The sequence below is a fragment of the Impatiens glandulifera genome, chromosome 7, assembly GCF_907164915.1.
Source record: "Impatiens glandulifera chromosome 7, dImpGla2.1, whole genome shotgun sequence".
NCBI classification, from domain to species: domain Eukaryota; kingdom Viridiplantae; phylum Streptophyta; class Magnoliopsida; order Ericales; family Balsaminaceae; genus Impatiens; species Impatiens glandulifera.
This window is the reverse complement of record NC_061868.1, coordinates 27,029,454-27,048,207: the sequence shown is the minus strand read 5'-3', so window position 1 is coordinate 27,048,207 and position 18,754 is coordinate 27,029,454. Positions and strand designations below refer to the sequence as shown.

Below are 18,754 nucleotides of genomic sequence, written 5' to 3'. Positions count from 1 at the left end.
ATATAGAGAGTTGTTCAAAATTAAGTAAAGAATCAACTAGTGTAGAGCGACCTTCTAAAAGAACTCGTCATAATTTTATGGCCATTACAATATCCAAGATGGCTGACGTGGTTGGTAAGGCATACAATGTTGAAAAGACAAGTGCTCAACAAGTTTTTGATGAACTATCAAAAATTTCAGACTTAGAGGAGACACAATTTCTATAAGTTGTTGATGTACTCACAACAAACGAGAGGAAGTACAAAGTGTTTCTAACAATCCCTGAGTGTATGAGGCGTGCATGGATTTTGTTACAAATAAAGAAGTGATCATCAAGTTATGAGATTTCCAATTTCTTATTTTGTGGGCTTTTAACGTGTTTATTTTGTTATTAAGACTGATTTTATCTCATATATGGGTAGGAAGATACTTGAAACTTATTGCATACAAAATTATAAACTTTCCTATGTTACTTTGATCTTCTATCAAAATATCATTATAACTTGTTTGATGTTATGCTATTTTTTAGTAAAAAATTGTCTTGCTGAAAATTTGTTTAAATAAGTTTTTTTTTGTTAGAATTTTTGTTTAAAATTATTGATATAAAGTTACTTTTAATTATTTGTCAAAATTATGTTCATAAAATAATTTCTTTCAAACAAAAGAATTATAATTGAATTACAATTCTATCATTTTCCCAAACATAGGAATTGGAATTGGAATTCAATGTCAATTCTCATGGAATTGAAATTAGAATTCCAATGTCAATTTTAATTCCAATTCCCCTTCATCAAACACACCCTAAGAGAGAATAACTAATATGGTGCTAGTTGAATATTATTGATTGAGCTTTTGTAGTTGATTGACCTTATGTAGTTGACTGAGCTTCAATAGTTGATTGAGTTGAGTTTCTAATAAATTCCAAAAAATGAATGAACATGAAAAGATGTAGACTTTTTAAAGAGAAAAAAGAGAGAAACAACAATAAAGAGTTGAAAAGAGATTCAATTCTTTGAGTAAATAATTAATAATTTTATTTTTTTATTATTAATATATTAATTTTTATTAACTTAATATATATATATAATTAAATTAATAGATGAGAGAAATAAATAATTGAATTAAAAAAATTACTATTTTAATTTGAGTCATTTTTTTTATTACAAATAAATTTAATTTTTTTAATAAATAAAAAAGAATAAATTATTGAGAGGGAGAAATAATTAAAATGCGTTTACAATGGCATATACAATAATTTTAAAAAAGAATATTTATAATAAAAAATCAAAGAGAGAAATTATTAAGTGTTTTTTAATAATAATAATTATTATTTTTTTATTAAATAGTCTTATTTAAGAGAGAGAGAAATCTAAATATTTAGAAGAGAAAAAAAAAATTAATGGAGATAAAAGAGAAAAATAAATATATATACTTAGTCAGCAAGCCTAATCAGCGCTCCATGTCATTCGCTATAAATATTTCGCTCCCCCTATCATTACTCTTTCCAATTAGGGCCTACAAACATCGGAGCGACTTTAAGTATATGTCTAATTCAGACAATAGTGTGAGAGTGAATTATCTACGCACGATGTATTTTGTGAAAGTAAATGAGTGAGGTTGTTGTTTATAGGTTGACCCGCCCTCAAAACTTGAAACGATTAATTTAAAATGATAGGATTAAAAATGATAAATACAAATTTTGAATTTGGAACCTACCATTAATACAACACACTAATTACAATAATTAAGTTACTTAGCAAATAAGCTATCATTATATGTACAACACACTAACCAACTAAGTTACTTAACATTTACATTTTAAATTCACTTTGAACCTATCATTATAGATACACATTAACCAACTAAGCTACTTAACATTTATATTTTAAATTCAACTAAATATTTTTATAAACAAACATGAAACAATTTTTATTTTTTTATAATGTTAAAGGATGCTATTTTTTTTAATGTAAGTTGAGTGGTTTATTTTAAATTGTTAATCACATCAATTGTATATTATTACAAAAAATATAAATATAAATTAACAATTTTAAGTGGTTTAGTAGTTAAAGTGTTCATTGTCCATAATAAATATCAATGTCAAATCCATTAAGATATAAATTTTAAATAATTATAAAATTTCATATGAATGAGTGATGGTTGGGTACAAAATCTTAAAGTGAGGTTATGAGATAAGTACTGAAAGTTTGATTGGAGAACAAAAGATAATATAATAGTTAATAATGAGATGGTTGAAATAAGGGTGTAAACGAGCCGAACCGAGTTCGAACTAGCCCTGACTTGAGTTCGGCTCGACTCGTTTTTTATTGGCTCGACTCGAGCTCGATCGAGCTTTCAATATTAAGTTCGAACTCGGCTCGATCATATAGCCATAGGCTCGTGTTCGACTCGAAATGCTCGAATTCATAAATCACATGTTCACCCCACAAAATTTTCAAATCCTTAATTACATAATAATAAAAACAGACAACCATAAATCAAACATAATTCATCAAAATAAAGATTGTTGTATTTTGTGGATTATAGAGTGAGATGCAAATTGAAATCGAGAGTCTTCTCAAGAAAAATACTTTCAAGTCGCGTATTATATTTAAGATAAACTTGAAAACATATTAGACTCCATTATATTTATTTTGAAAAATAAAACACTTTATAGTGAAACAAAAATAGTTTTATATATTATAAAATATAACACATTTGTATATATTAAATAATATTACAGTATAACTATATTTTAATTTGATTTTTAAATATTATATTCCTATAATTAAATTAATATCAAATATATTTATTTCCTTATAAGTATTATATAGTATTTATTTTTATTTTATAAATATTATTTTAGTATATCTTAATATATACCAAAATATTAAAAATCTCATACCTTTATCGAACCAATAATTTTGGTATCAATATCATACCTTACTTTTTTCTTGTATACCAAAAAAATCGATATTCTCGATATATTGCAGTACAATATTTTTGATATACCTATAATATTGGTAATATTTCTCACTATTATGTATATTTTATGTTATATTAAATAAATATAATATTTTTGTATAATGATTAACAAAAAATAATATTATCGGGTAAAGTTAGATATTTTGTTAATATAAAGTCTATTCCAAAATTTAAATTTTATAGTAGATTTGTTTTCTTAACTAGTTCCATTTATCAAAATCTACAAATAACCAATCTTCGATCTACAATTGTTGTAGACAAATCTGAACAGGAAATGACTAAGCACAATCAAACCATTCAAAGAGTCATATGAGAATTTAGAATTTGGAAAACAAAATAGAAATGGTTATGTTGAATAATTGGATTTTGGGGAGGCCCATAATCAATAAGTCCATAGATAGTCTTATGAGTATGTTTCAAATTTTTATTAAAAAGTAAAATATAAAAAAATATGATTAGGCTCGAAAAGCTCGACGGGCCATCAAGCGAATTTGAATTCCAATAAAACTGAATCGAATTCGAATTTGATTTTCGGTTCGAATTTTGAATAATTCAAATTCGAACCGAATTCGATTTTCTTTTTTTTATTGCAAAATATTGAATTCGAAGTATTCTAATTCAAAACAAAATTTGAATTCAGATGTTGAAAGGTAGAAATGGATGTTGAACGACGAAGATAAATCTTGAATTTGAAATAGGTGTTGATTGACAGAGATAGATCAAGACTTAAGAGTCTTGACAAAGAAGAAGCTTTAGAGATATCGAGATTAGATAGATAAAAACTTCAAAGGGCATAGATTGCAAGATTAGATAAATAGTCTAATTTTTTAGGTGAGCAGACTGGATGTAAGGTGGACAGTTGAAAACTCTTTTATATGAGAGTAAAGATAAAGAGGGAGGTGACAACTATAATATTAGGATATTCAGATTATAGAATATATATGAGGTGGACGACTGAGCAATTAGGTTTAGAGAATATAGAAGGAATTATTATATATTATATATAATAAAATAAATAATAAAAAATAAAAATGAATTCAGTTTTCGGTTTGGTTTTCGAGTAGAAATTCTAACTCAAAAATCAATTCGAAAACCGTATTTAAATTTGAATTGATTTGAAATTCAATTTAAAAACCGAAAATGAAATTCGAATTCGGTTTATTCGAATTTGGTGAATTCGAATTCGGTTTATTCGAATTTGGTGAATTCGAATTCGGTTGGATATTCGGTTCAAACCAAATATTGAACACTCATAATCGTACCACAATGCACGATCCATTTCGTGAACGTAATTGAATCGGGTTTTGGTTTGTGGGTTGACTCTCCCTTAAAATTTGAAACGATTATATAAAAAAATATAAAATTAAAAATGATAAATTTAATTATTGAATTTGAAACCTATCATTATAATCTCTAACCAACTATGTTACTTCCATTATATTTTTAATTCAGTCAAATATTTTTATAAATATACAACGGCGAACCTTCAATATTGTTTTATTTATTAATTTATTATAACTTTTAATTTTTATAATATTAGAGAATAATGTTTTTTTAATGTAAGTTAAGTGATTTATTTTAAATTGTTAGTCATATCAATTCTATATTAATACAAAAATAAATATAAATATGAACTAAAATATTAAGTGGTTTAATGGTTAAAGTGTTTTCATAATAAAAAAAATAAAATATAATATATGAATCTCGTTAGGTGCAAGTTTGAAACAATTATAAAAGTTCATATGAATAAATAGTGAGATGGTTGGTTGACCGAAGTAATGATAAGTAGTTGGTAATGATGAGACATTTGAGTGTATATGTAATGGTTAAATATGTGAATGAGATTATTAGATTAATGAATACAATACGTTGTCTTTCTTATTCCAAGGACATAAAATATATATACAAGATTATGATATTAAGATTCACTAATTTAGGGATCTCAATATATTAAATTGATTATATTGAGATCTACTAATTTAGGTATCTCAAATATATTAAATATATCAAATTTATTACACCTCCACAACCGAAGTAGGTGGACGATGTATGCTGAGATTGGATCGAAATTTTCAAAAATAACTCTCAAAAGCCTTCGTGAAGATATTCGTAAGTTGAAAGCGGAATGGGACATGAAGAACTCGAACCTAACTGCGAGAGACTTTTTCACGAACAAAGTGAATATTCATCTCATTGTGCTTGGTCCGTTGGTGTTGAACGGGATTACTATAGAGGTAGATCGTACTCATATATTGTCACAATAAATAGGAGTAGTAGTGAGAACCGGGCAATGAAGTTCTAGGAGTAAATTTTGTAGCCAACACGTTTCTGAAACCACATTAGCAACCGCCCGGTACTCAACCTCGACACTAGAACGGGACAAAGTGGTTTGGCTCTTAGCCGACCAAGAGATTAGATTATCTCTTAAGAAGACACAGTAGTCAGATGTCAAATGACGTGTGTCCGGGCACCCACCCTAGTCAACATCAATGTAAGCCAAGAGGGATGTAATAGAGGATGGAGACAAATGAAAGCTAAAATCAAAAGTTCCTTGAATAAATGTAATATATTTAATATATTGGAGATCCCTAAATTAGTGGATATCAATATAATAAATATAATCAATTTAACATATTGAGATCCATATATATTAATGGATCTCAATATGATAATCATGTATATATATTTTACATCCTTGGAATGAGAAAGTATTGTAATCCTTTAAATTTGATATAAAATATATATACAAGATTATCATATTAAGATCCACTAATATAGGGATCTCAATATATTAAATTGATTATATTTATTATATTGAGATTCACTAATTTAGAGATCTCCAATTTATTAAATATACTACATTTATAATTCAAATAGTTCTTTTTTCTTTGGTTTTTGCCTAGATTCACACGATGACATATGTTGTGACCCATTCGTCCTAGAAGTGTTGGAGACAAGAGCTACACCTGACATCGGTGTCGAACTAGAGGTCACTCGCTTCGCCAAGCCAGATTCCTCCAAAATCAATATGGAGCGCACTTGGTAGAACTGAGGTAAATGATCACTCTATAGGAGTAACGTTGCCACCCCATTGTATGTCTCTACAAGGCCCACGACCAACTGCATTACGAGGCAGTCGTTCAAGACTAGGATACCGACACCTTCAACTGATCGGCCAGGACTTTGAGACGTTGACAATGAGCCGAGACCCTAGGAAAATCTGCCATTAGTGGTGGAAGACTCTTGCTTGAGGGAAACCCCACGAAATGATAATTATCTTGAAAAATCCCACATAGCCGTGTCTAGGCTTGCTCGGCTGTAGAGTCTGGTTTCAAGATCGTGTGAAGGAGATCCTATGAGATTGTGACATAGATCCATTGAAGGACAGTGACATCGAGAGTTAGCCACATATTTTCTCTTCACCCGTCGATGGCGGTGGTAGAATAGGGACCGACGAGATGATGTGATAAAGGACCTGATGAGAACGAGCATGGATCTTGAACAACTCTACACATATTGTGTATTGAACGTTTTCCAACTCAAGAATAATAGAGACATGATTCTTGATGTTGCAAATGGCAAGGCCCGGATGAAATCCTTGTTTGTTACTCGTCATCGAAAAAGAAAAGTGATTGAAAAGAAGATGAACGTAAAAGAGAAAATAGACCGTTAGGCTAGGGCGCAACGGAAGAGAGAAAAAAAAAACCTAAGCTCTGATACCATAAAGTCTCATTCCAATGATGTAAAATATATATACAAGATTATCATATTAAGATCCACTAATTTAGAGATCTCAATATATTAAATTGATTATATTGAGATTTACTAATTTAGGGATCTCCATTATATTAAATATATTACATTTATTATTAGATACAAAATGTTCAAAATGAAATCACAAGAGTAGTACTAAAAAGTTGATTGAGAAACAATATATAATGGTGGTTAAATATGTGAATGTGATTGTTAGTTGGTGAAGTGATGGTAAAAACTCGATAATGATGAGATAGTTGCGGTACAAAATGCTCAAAATTGGGTAACGAAATTAGTAATATAAGAGTTCGATTGAGAAATAAAGGGATTTGTACTGGTTAAATATGTTAATGAGATTATTGGTTGACCAAAATGATGACAAAAAGTTGATAATGATGAGATAATTTGGTGCAAAATACTCGAAATGAGGTCATAATTAGTAATGAAAGTTCAATTAGGAAACAAGAGGATATGTGATGGTTAAATATGTGAATGAGATGATTAGTTGACCAAAGTGATGGTAATATGATTAGATGGTTTGTACAAAATATTCGGAGTTAGGTCACAAGATTAACTATGTAATGTTTATGAGAGTTCAATTGGGAAATAAGATGATACGTGGTAGTTAAATATGTGAATGAGACCGTTGGTTGATCGAAATGATAATAATATGATGAGATGGTTGTGTACAAAATATTTTGAGTGAGGTCATAATATTAGTTATGAAAGGTCGATTGATGATCAAGAGATAATAGTAATTAATACGTGAATGATACTATTGGTTAGTCAAAGTGAGAAAATGTTATTAATGTAATGAGATAGTTGGGTACAAAATGATTAGAATGAGATCACAAGATTAGTTGTAAAAGGTTGATTGAGATTGTGAAAGGTTGATTGGGTACAAAACTTTTGGAGCAAGGTCACAAGATTAATTGTCAAATGTTAATGGAAATTCGATTGGGAAACAATGTGATATGTGGTGGTTAAATATGTGAATGAAATGGTTGATTTATCAAAGTGATGGTGATATGATGAGATTATTGAGTACAAAATATTTGGAGTGAGATCACAAAGATTAGTTGTGAAAGTTCGATTGAGAAACAAAATATAATGATAGTTAATATGTGAATGAGATTGTTGGTTAGCCAAAGTAAAAAAATGTTATTAATAGTTTGATGCAAAATAATTGGATTGAGGTCACAAGATTAGTTGTGAAAGGTCGATTGAAATTAGTCAAAGTGAAAAAAGTTAGTGATATGATAAAATAGTTGAGTGCGAATGCTCGGGACGAGTTCACAAGATTAATTATGAAAGGTCAATTGAGGAATAATAATGCTTAATTATGTGAATGCGATCGAAGTTAAAAGATAATGATGCTTAATTATGTGAATGAAATTGTTGATTGACCGAAGTTAAAATATAAAGATGCTTAATTATGCGAATGAAATTGTTGATTGACCGAAGTGAAGAGAGACCAAATAATATGATGAGATGGTTATGTGCAAAATACTCGTCAAACGAATGATATTTAAAAAGTATAATATTTTGATATTTTGTTTAAATTAGTTTAAATAATAGGGTCTACTTAGAAATAAACTATGGTGGTAACAAAAATTGTTACATGTTTGATTTTGATAAAAAAAAAAAATGTATGAAGGTAAAATTCATATAATTTGAAGTTTAGAAGGTGATGTTGAATTGTATAATAGGTTAAGGGGTATACTTGGCTTTCCCCCCTGCCAGAACTTGCATAAAAATAAATAAATCAGCTTCCCCGCCGCTCTTTTCTCAGCAAGGGGGCGAATTGACGCATAAACTGTCGAATCCAACTCACAGAGTACATACTCCTCTTTCTCCTTGGCTCTAATTTCTCAAATCCAGACGATTTTTTGCGCCTCCGGGAACCTCAGAAGAACAGCCGCATTTACGATGACAGAATCTAATGTTCCTTCCTCCTCGTCTCAGAAGAAGAACAAGAATAAGGGGACAAACCCTAATGTGCAAGAAGCCTCTCGGATTCGCATATCCCAAATTCTTGAAACATTTCGTTCGTCACATGATGATGGTATGACATTCTTAAAATCAACCGCCAAACTTTCAAGTTTCAAATTTCTCATTCCCAAGTTCGTCACTCAATGAAAATGCATTATAGAAATGGAATTATTATAGAAATGAAATTATTATTTAGTCTTTTTTTGTGCCGCTGTGTCAAGATATACATCTATTGGAATTTTGAGCATTTATTATATGATTGTGGTGCATACTGGGTTTCCATTAATTACAAGAGTGATTTGCATATATTTTTGTTTTATTCTTTTGCTTCTCATGTGTTTTAGTTCAGAAATCTTGTTCATGGAAAATCCTAAACTAGGCTGATAGAAATATAAGTATTTGAAGGTGGACCTAAATCAATGCTTTAGTTTCTTGTCCCTATTTGAATGATCAATGCCATTAGACTAACTCCATAATTTATGCAGTGTATACTTTTGAATCCAACCTGACAAATCATGAAAGAGCTCTGGTTCATGAAATTTCTAGGAGAATGGGTTTAATATCCAAAAGTTCAGGGTAAGTTCCTGTGGTTAGACCTTACACCTGCACGGTGGTATTACGTATTTGTGTTACTTTGGATATTAAGCTTTGGAACTGTAAGATATGTTTGTCTAATAAGTATGATGTGTACAAATTTTACTTTCCTTGAGAATGTGCAGGCGTGGGCTTGGGCGCCAAGTTTCTATTAAGAAGAAGACAGCTGTAAATGAAATCAAGAAGGCCAAGGGAAATTTTACTTCTTTCACTTTCTCAGAAGAATCAAAGGATATTTTAGGAGACCTGTTTACCGATTATCCTCCTGATGATTGTGGCTTGGTTAAGAAAGTGGCTAGAAACAGTGTAACGAGTAGTAAAATAATGAAGAGAACAAATGATATGTTTTGTAGGCCTAAGATGAATACAGCTGAAATTAAGAAGAAAGTGCAATTATTTGCTTCCAGAGTACAAGAATCCTCCAAACTGAAAGAGGTTCTGTTGTCTAACTTGCTGAGTGTTACATTTTTAGAACCTCAGGCTTTCTTAATCATTACACTTCCATATTTTGGTTGTTATTTCATAAGTGTATTTCTACCTCATTGGCACAAAATGATGTTTTCTTTTAACTATTCAACAGGTTGTAGAAGGTAGAGCAAAACTTCCTATTTCGTCTTACAGAGATATGATTACATCTACTGTACAATCGAATCAGGTTATGTATATTCTTAAGCATTGGTCTTAATCCTCCCTTTCAACCCTGTCATGCTATGGCTGTGAACTTAAAATAATTCATTACCAACATGATCAAGATGGGGATCATGTAATAGTCATTTTTTGTATGAACTTAATCCTGTTGAGAAATATGTGAAATTGAAACCTTCTCTCAAATACCATAATGAATAGGCAGAGGAGAACTTTCATGCATATATTTTTTCCTGTTTAATATACCATCCTTAATATTGACCCTAAAGTTTATAAAAATTTAGCGAACTATTGTATATATTCTGCAGACATTTTTTTCTAAAGGACTTGTCATTTTTTCCTTCTGGAAAGCAGGTGGTGCTTATATGTGGTGAGACTGGATGTGGTAAAACCACACAGGTATCTTTCTGTACATTTCTTGTTCTCTTTAAATTTCTTATTGTGTAGAACATTTACATGTTTCATGGTAGAAGCCCTAAATGCTGATATTACACCAACTAACAGGATTTGGTTTATGGAGTTTAGTGACAATTTTAGCATTGTGTATTTGTGTTTCTTTTCTTTCAAGAAGAACTATGGAATAGAAATAGTCCAGCGGGTTGACTTGCTGACCGAAGATGACGTTAACTGGTAACTTTTACCATATGAGAGGAGGAGTTATCAGTTAGCAGACAGATATTCAATATTACTTTCTTTTTAAATGAAAAGTTTTAGAATCTTGTGGAAAGATACAACATTAATTGCCCAACCTCGAATTGTTGGTCATAAAAGTTACACTCTTTAGTTTTAGTACAAGGATTTCTGGATTTGTAAAAGTCAGGCCATGTGCCTACTATTTCTGGAGTTGTGCTTTACTTTTCCATTTGACCAAGCTTGAACATATTGATACATGTAAATATATTTTTTTAAAGGTGATAAGAGCTTATGAATTATAGTAGATACTTTCGTTCTAGACAAGTGAGGTGATTGAAATAACTATGTCAATGCGAATTTCAGGTGCCACAGTTTATCCTGGATAGTATGTGGTACAGGGGTGAGACATGTAAAATAGTGTGCAGCCAACCACGCCGTATTTCGGTCACATCAGGTGCCTAGCCATAGTTTAGCAAAAATAAAAGAAAGATAAAGGGCTAGAAGACAAGTTTCATGCTTCATAATTGCCATTTTTTGTGCAGTTTCTGATAGGATCTCTTTTGAACGAGGTGAAGATATTGGAGACACCGTTGGATACAAGGTAATACTCGTTTAATTTGATTCTCCATTTTCTTTTCTCTCTTTGGAATTCTATTCAATGCATTATTCAAAGAACATGTGAGTTCATTTTTCACTCTCTGGTCTAACTGGCCCTGCTATTAGGCTGCATATTTGTATTAATACAACAATTGAATTCCTGTTTCTGTAAGAAGACAGTGGGCACTGTCATAATACCATGATGATTGAAGTCTGTTTCAAGTAGATTGCATGTTTGAATTTGACAAAATGGGCTCATATTGATAAGATCTGAGAGTATAGTTAGGTACACATGGTAACAGGCCAAACAACCACACCACAAGGTTTTCATGCTTTTTTTTGTTCAGTTTCTAGAGCTGATATAACTTATAATTTACGTTTAAGTTCAATAAAAATTACAGACAATACATAAAAACTTACTAGACATCATAGCCGTGCAGTGTTTTCAATGGTACGATTCTTGATTTCCATGTAATAAGAGTAAGCATTGGAATAGTCGTACCAATTACATCCCGTAAGGATACACTGAGAGACCTAAAATACAACATAAAATCATGAAAAGGTCTATGGGGTTAAAACATTGAGTTATTATGTTTTTCTTTGCTGCTTGAAAAATTACCATCTTATACAACAAAGACAAATCACCATCTTATGAATCTTTTTCTTTGCTGCTTGAAAACATGGGAGTTATTCTGTTCATATTAATGCTACATGCAACAATCAATTCGTCCCTGTTTTTTTCTTTAAGTGTGGGAATAGGACAAAGAAAAAAAGAAAACGAAAAAAGGGAGGATCACAAAAGAACATATGTTTCTTTCTGAGGAAATTCTTTGTCTGATATGCACTACTTATGTTTGCTAATGTTTCTTTCTGTTCATATTTTGTCACATCATTCCTTGCATGCTTTTTGTCCTCAATATTCTATGAATGTATAATTTTTGTTTTGTTTCTGTTTATTGAATTTTGAAGATACGTCTAGAGAGCAAAGGTGGGAGGAATTCATCCATCATTCTTTGTACCAATGGGATCCTTTTGAGGATTCTGGTTTCTGAAGGCGCTTGTAGATCAAGGAGTCATAGACCCACAAAATTGTCTGGTGATAATGTTTCTGAGATAACTCACATAATTGTGGTAAAGATTTTATTCTATTATATGTTAAATTGCTCTAGTTATATTACTCAGTACTTGAGTATTTCTTGGCTTTAATGATTGAAAGGTTTCCATAGTATATGTTCCTTATTGTGATTGGCATACAGATTTGTTTTGCTCATAAGAGTCAACATATTAGATGTCATGATGAATGATCTGTTTGTATGAAGACTATCTCATGTTGACATCTTTGAAAATTGTTTATGCTTTATTTGTTTCCAGTAAAGGTGTACCCTAAAGCACTATATTTTCAGCGTAATTTTGCTATAGGTACTAAATAGTCTTATTTCAATTGGTTGAGCTAAACGTCCACATTCTGTTATATCAATGGCAGACAAACTGAAAAGAGAATGGGACATAACTGGCCATCATTTATTCTCTAAAATGCAACACACCATATGAACAAAAACAACTGTTTTCTGTTGACATCTTTCCTTGATCTGGTTTCTACCTGCCGGTGATTCCTTTTTCTTTTCTTTTTCCCTCTTTATAGGATGAAATTCATGAGAGGGATCGCTACTCCGATTTCATGCTACCAATTCTAAGGTATTAATTTTTTACTTTTTCTTTTCCTTGCACTTAATTTTCAATTAAAGTACTTGTCTTCCATAGGGTGCTTTTCCTCTGCTGAATTTTGGTATACTTTCTATCTCCTTTGCAGAGACATGCTTCCTTTTTATCCTCACCTGCGTCTGGTGAGTACAAGATATTGGCCAAAACTTGAGTGTGCACATAACACATGAAATAGCTTCTAAATCTTATTCGTGGTCTATAGAAATTTATTTTTTACATTAATAAGGACAATATTGAGATACATTATCTACCAAGTTTGAATGTAGGGATTTATACCCAACAACAATAACGCACACGATTATAAAGACATAAAAGCAGCACTCAGTTATCTGAGGAATATGTTAATATTGAAGACTTAGTATAGACACTGTTTAATACTTTTGCAGGTGCTGATGAGTGCTACAATTGATGCTGATAGGTTTTCACAATATTTTGGTGGCTGTCCCATTTTCAAAGTCCCTGGATTCACTCATCCTGTAAGACCTAATTTCTAGCTTCTATTCGTCACATTCTTCACTATTATCACAACTGACGGCCTAATAAGAATCATTTTTGTATCAGGTGAAATCTTACTACTTGGAAGATGTACTTGTGATACTGAATGCATCATCAAACAATCATCTTGACTATGCTTCTTCTAATGATGTCATTGATATGAAAACTGAATACAGCGCTTCCTTTGATGAGGCCATTGATATAGCATGGTCAACCAATGAATTTGAAACCCTTGTTGAGGCGATTTCTTCTGAGTCAAAATTCTTGAATTACCAGCATTCCACAACTGGAATGACACCTTTGATGGTTTTAGCTGGAAAGGGTAAAGTTGGTGCAGTATGTTTGTTTCTCTCTGTTGGTGTGGACTGCTCTTTGCAAGACAGTGATGGATTAAATGCACTAGAATGGGCCAGACGAGAAAATCAGGAAGAAACTGCTGAAATAATAAGAAAACACATGGAAAATAGATCCACAAGTTTTGTGGAAGAGCAGAAGTTACTTGAGAAGTACGTATCCACCAGCAATCCCGACCTTATCGATTTTATGCTTATCGAGAAATTATTAAGGAAGATCTGCAATGAAGCTGAGGATGGTGCCATCCTCATTTTTCTTCCTGGATGGGATGATATAAATAAAACTAGAGAGAGACTACTAAATAACACAATTTTCAGAGATTCTTCCAAATTCCTGATTTTATCTCTTCATTCCATGGTCCCCCCAGTGGAGCAAAAGAAGGCTTTCAAGAGACCGCCTTCTGGATGCCGCAAAATTATCCTTTCAACTAACATTTCTGAGACTGCCGTTACTATTGACGACATTGTTTATGTTATAGATAGTGGGCGGATGAAAGAAAAGAGCTATGATCCTTACAATAACGTTTCGACACTTCAATCTTCTTGGATATCGAAAGCTAGCGCTAAACAAAGAGAGGGACGTGCTGGTCGTTGCCAACCAGGAATCTGCTATCACCTTTACTCTAAAATTCGAGCTGCTTCCATGCTCGACTTTCCAGTGCCTGAAATCAAGCGGATTCCCATTGAAGAGCTCTGCTTACAGGTAATAATTACTTCCTTCAATGTTTACATTAAGTTGAGTTGTCTGTTATATACCACCAATACTATAATTGAGTTCTGGGGCTTGTTTGATCCGCTGTTATTTTGAAATAGTATATATTTTTAAATCTAGTTTAGTTTTAAAATCTAAGAGCTTGTTTGATCTTGTTCTTTTTTTGGGCAAATAAACCTATTTTTCCTTTTCAAATCTTGTTTGAAGTAAAAAGTGGTTTATTTGTATTTTTGACTAAAATATTTTTTATCATTTAAAATTTTAGAACAGCAATGCTGTTTTGGTATTAGTCAATGATTTGAATAATTTGATGGAAGATGTGATTGTTGATGGGATAGTGGTACATCAAACAAGCCCTTTTTAGTTCATTTGAAAACTATCAAGTGATTAATTAAGTTCATTTGAAAACTATTACTGAAAACCACTTAATTATTCAGATTTAGTTCAATTTAAGGTAAAAAAAATTATTTTTTTTTGCTTAATTCGAGCATTCAAAAGACAATTTTAACACTATAAATTAATCAACTTACATATCATCAAATCAATTTACATGCCAATTACTCTAATTTAGATATGTTCATTTGGTTTATTCAAAATTTATATTTCAGGTATTTAAATAATTGGACACTTAAATTAAGTATTTAGCACCAAATTATCAGTTTTATCAAACGCAAATGCACCCTAAGTGTCTACGGGATGAGAATTTTTCGATCTTATTGGCACTTAAAATTCTTACGTCGTTTTATTATTTCTTGTTTTGTTATTTTTTCCTTCCCCTTTGTAACGTTTGAACGCATCTTGCGCACTTTTTAATAAAAGTTGACATTTAAAAAAAATGCACCCTAAGCTTGTATAATTTCTTGCCTTTGTCTTACTTGATAAATTCTGATTAGTTCAGTTGCATTATTCTCCACTTTTCTCCACAACAGAATTACACATATATTGGGTATAATATGATCTATGAACAGGTTAAGCTTCTGGACCCCAGTTGTAGAATTGCAGCCTTCCTTGAAAAAACTTTGGATCCTCCAGTGTCCGAAACAATACAGAATGCTATTCTCGTTCTCCAAGATATTGGAGCTTTATCAACCGACGAAAGTCTTACTCAGCTTGGAGAGAGGCTTGGTTCTCTACCAGTCCATCCTTTAACCAGCAAAATGCTCTTCTTCTCAATAATGGTCAAGTGCCTTGATCCTGCTCTAACATTAGCCTGTGCCTCTGATTTCAGAGATCCGTTTACTCTGCCAATGTTACCAGACGAGAGAAAAAAAGCTACAGCCGCCAGGTCCGAACTGGCTTCATTATATGGAGGGAGTAGTGACCAATTGGCAGTTGTAGCCGCGTATGAATGCTGGAGAAACGCGAAGAATAAGGGTCTTGAGGCTCAGTTTTGTTCCGAATATTTTGTATCGTCAGCCACTATGCACATGCTGTCTGCTATGCGGAAACAACTCCAAATTGAATTGGTTAGGTTTGGATTCATTCGAGGAGATATATCTAGCTGTAATGAGAACACTCATGATCCGGGTTTACTCCATTCGGTCATTGTTGCTGGTTTGTATCCGATGGTGGGAAGAATTATTCCGGCTAAGAATGGAAAACGATCGGTTGTTGAGACTGCTAGTGGCGATAAGATTCTGCTGCATCCTCAATCAACTAACATGAAGTTCTCGATTAAGAAATCTAATAATGATACTTTGATTATGTACGATGAAATTACTCGCGGAGATGGTGGTATGTTTATTAGGAATAGTAGTATTATCTCCCCACTTCCTTTGTTGTTGTTGGCGACTGAGATGGTTGCTGCTCCAATCGATGATGATGATGTGGACGATGATGCTGGCGGCATCAGTGGTTCTGACGATGAGGATGATGAAATAGAGATGAAGAATAAGGCGGCTGAGCTACGTGGGGAGAGAATCATGTCTTCGCCTGATAATCCAGTTAAGATTGTGATTGATCGATGGCTTTCGTTTGAATCTACTGCTCTTGACGTTGCTCAGCTTTATTGTCTGAGAGAGAGATTATCTGCTGCAACCGTGTTTATAGTAAGTTTCCCCTGATTCATTCTATTTGTTTGATCTTGTGTCTTGCCGTTTACGTTTAATATCAAATAATAACCCACCGTCAAATCATCCATTTCCCTCATTAATCAAATTATTCGGATCATCAACCAAATTATCCTTATTTTTTTTAAAAAATATATTTATTTATACTCTTAATCGTTTTCACCCAAATAACCCAATTTTCAATAACTTACACCGAACAAGGTTATTTGAAAATAACCAAGTTTGAACAAGGATGCTTATTTAGATAACTCTAGTAGGTTATTTCAAAATAACATTGTAGTGTTTAGGTTATTATTTATTGAAAATAGGGTTATTTTTAGTAAAAAACGTTAGGGGTATATATATTCTAAAAAAATGGTAGTTTTATTGATGATTTGAATGAGGAGATTGATGATGAGATTGTAGGATTTTGAAAACCATGTTTTATTCCCTAGAGAAAGCTAGCACGACCTCTACTATATATAATAAGGGCATTCTTAGTGGAGACCTTTGGTCCCGTAGCCTTGTCACGTAGGCAAGACTCCTTCCACTTGAGCAACCCATGATTGAGATAGTAGGATAATTGAGAACTAGGCCAAAGCCTTATCAGTACTAAATGTGTTATATATATTTTCTTTTGCAGGTAGAAAATCCTCACATTGGTCTTCCAGAATTTCTCCGGTCGTCAATAAATGCAATATCAAGGGTTCTTTCCCTCGATGGCCTCTCAGATGTCTTGTTGGGACAAAACTCTGCTGACCAACAGTTGACTTCAACTGCAAGTGCACACAAAAACGACCCTAACAAACTTGAAAGTACAAAACAAGCTGTTAAGAGTTCAACCGAATTTCTGAAATCACTTCTTTACTCTGTGCCAAGGAATCCTAAATCTCGTAATTCCGTGACTCCTGCACAGCGTCAAACATTTCCCAAGAAAAATAAGATTAAACGAGGCCCTCATCCTACGGCTCACAGTGGTTCGGGTCCACGAGGCCCTAATCCTACGGCTCAGAGTGGGACCCCTAATCCTACGGCTCAGAGTGGTTCGGGTGCCTATGTAGTTACTAGAAGCATTTCTGCTAAGAGACAACGTGATGACTCTAGACCAATGTGAATTTGATTTGTTGAGAATTAATTTTCCATAGTATTTGGTGCTTGGAACCTTCCAATATCAGAAACGTCATAGATTGTGCATTCATGGTACTTGTCAGATATGCAGGGGCGAAAGCTGTTCTTCTTCGCAATGGAATGAACTTTGGAGGATATGAGGTCTGAATTATTTTCTTTTTCTTGAACCAAAATGATATTTAATATGAATCAAACAGGCTTTGGAACACTAGCAGTTGTGTACTGTATTTAGACCCTTTTGAAAAGGGAAAAAATGGCTTTTCTTTTGTTGCCAATTTGAAACCCTACTTGCAATTTGTTTTGGTTTTGACTTTTGAGTAAGAGTTACTAAGGGTTCATAGTTGGAGTCAAGATTAGTTTTAAATGCAAGAAATTTGTCCACTTTTGAAAGAAATAGTAACAATTTGTGTTTTTATTTTTGGAAACCAGTGTAAGCAACACCGAAACCCCGACAAAACCAGCTGGACCTAGTATAAGTGACAACCTGTTTAGTCTCCATTTGCGTGTTCGGTTTTTTAGAATAAGTATTTGTTTTAACATTCTATTTTGATATCTTCTTAACATTATTAGTAAAATCATCTGGTTCAAGAAACCCCAAAGGAATGTTCAACTACAAAGCAGTAAATTCAATTTAACAATTGAATTTCTTCCTTTTCATCTAGCAAGAAAGGGCCAAATTGCAGGAAATTAAATATAGTGTAAACCTAAAATCGTCTCACTGAGTTGATAATGACCCTTCTTTCAAAACAGTCTCTAATTTCATAAGTTAACCAATCAACTTTGCTTGCATGCTTCTTAAATTTAAAAGGACCATTACATAAATTTACCGAATAGAATTTTCAAATAAACCATTTTAAAAGTTAAAAATTAATTCAGTTTTAACTTTTTTTGAAATGTCAAAAAAATAAAAAAATATATTTGAAAATTAATTATGGAATTTATATTTTTCAATGATTTTTTAAGTTATTTGGTTTTCTCACAATTACATGTTTACAAAGACTAATGCATGATTGTATTGATTATTATACTTATTTATACAACTAATTTCTATTCTACTTATCTTTCGAACAATTTTTCTTAAAATACTTACTTTTTCATTCATTCTCAAACTATCAACA

General features: G+C 32.1%; 1 protein-coding gene across 1 annotated transcript; it reads left to right on the top strand.

Annotated features, from left to right (window-relative positions):
* The first annotated feature begins 8,492 nt into the window (after positions 1-8,492).
* Positions 8,493-18,061, top strand: LOC124944672 (DExH-box ATP-dependent RNA helicase DExH6). The gene is made up of 14 exons (XM_047484989.1): positions 8,493-8,782; positions 9,195-9,285; positions 9,429-9,738; positions 9,884-9,958; positions 10,303-10,347; positions 10,945-11,035; positions 11,124-11,182; positions 12,148-12,309; positions 12,821-12,873; positions 12,989-13,022; positions 13,287-13,376; positions 13,462-14,451; positions 15,429-16,508; positions 17,152-18,061. The coding sequence occupies exons 1-14, from the start codon at positions 8,647-8,649 to the stop codon at positions 17,620-17,622; spliced, it is 3,687 nt and encodes a 1,228-aa protein (XP_047340945.1). The 5' UTR covers positions 8,493-8,646; the 3' UTR covers positions 17,623-18,061.
* The last annotated feature ends 693 nt before the right edge of the window (positions 18,062-18,754 follow it).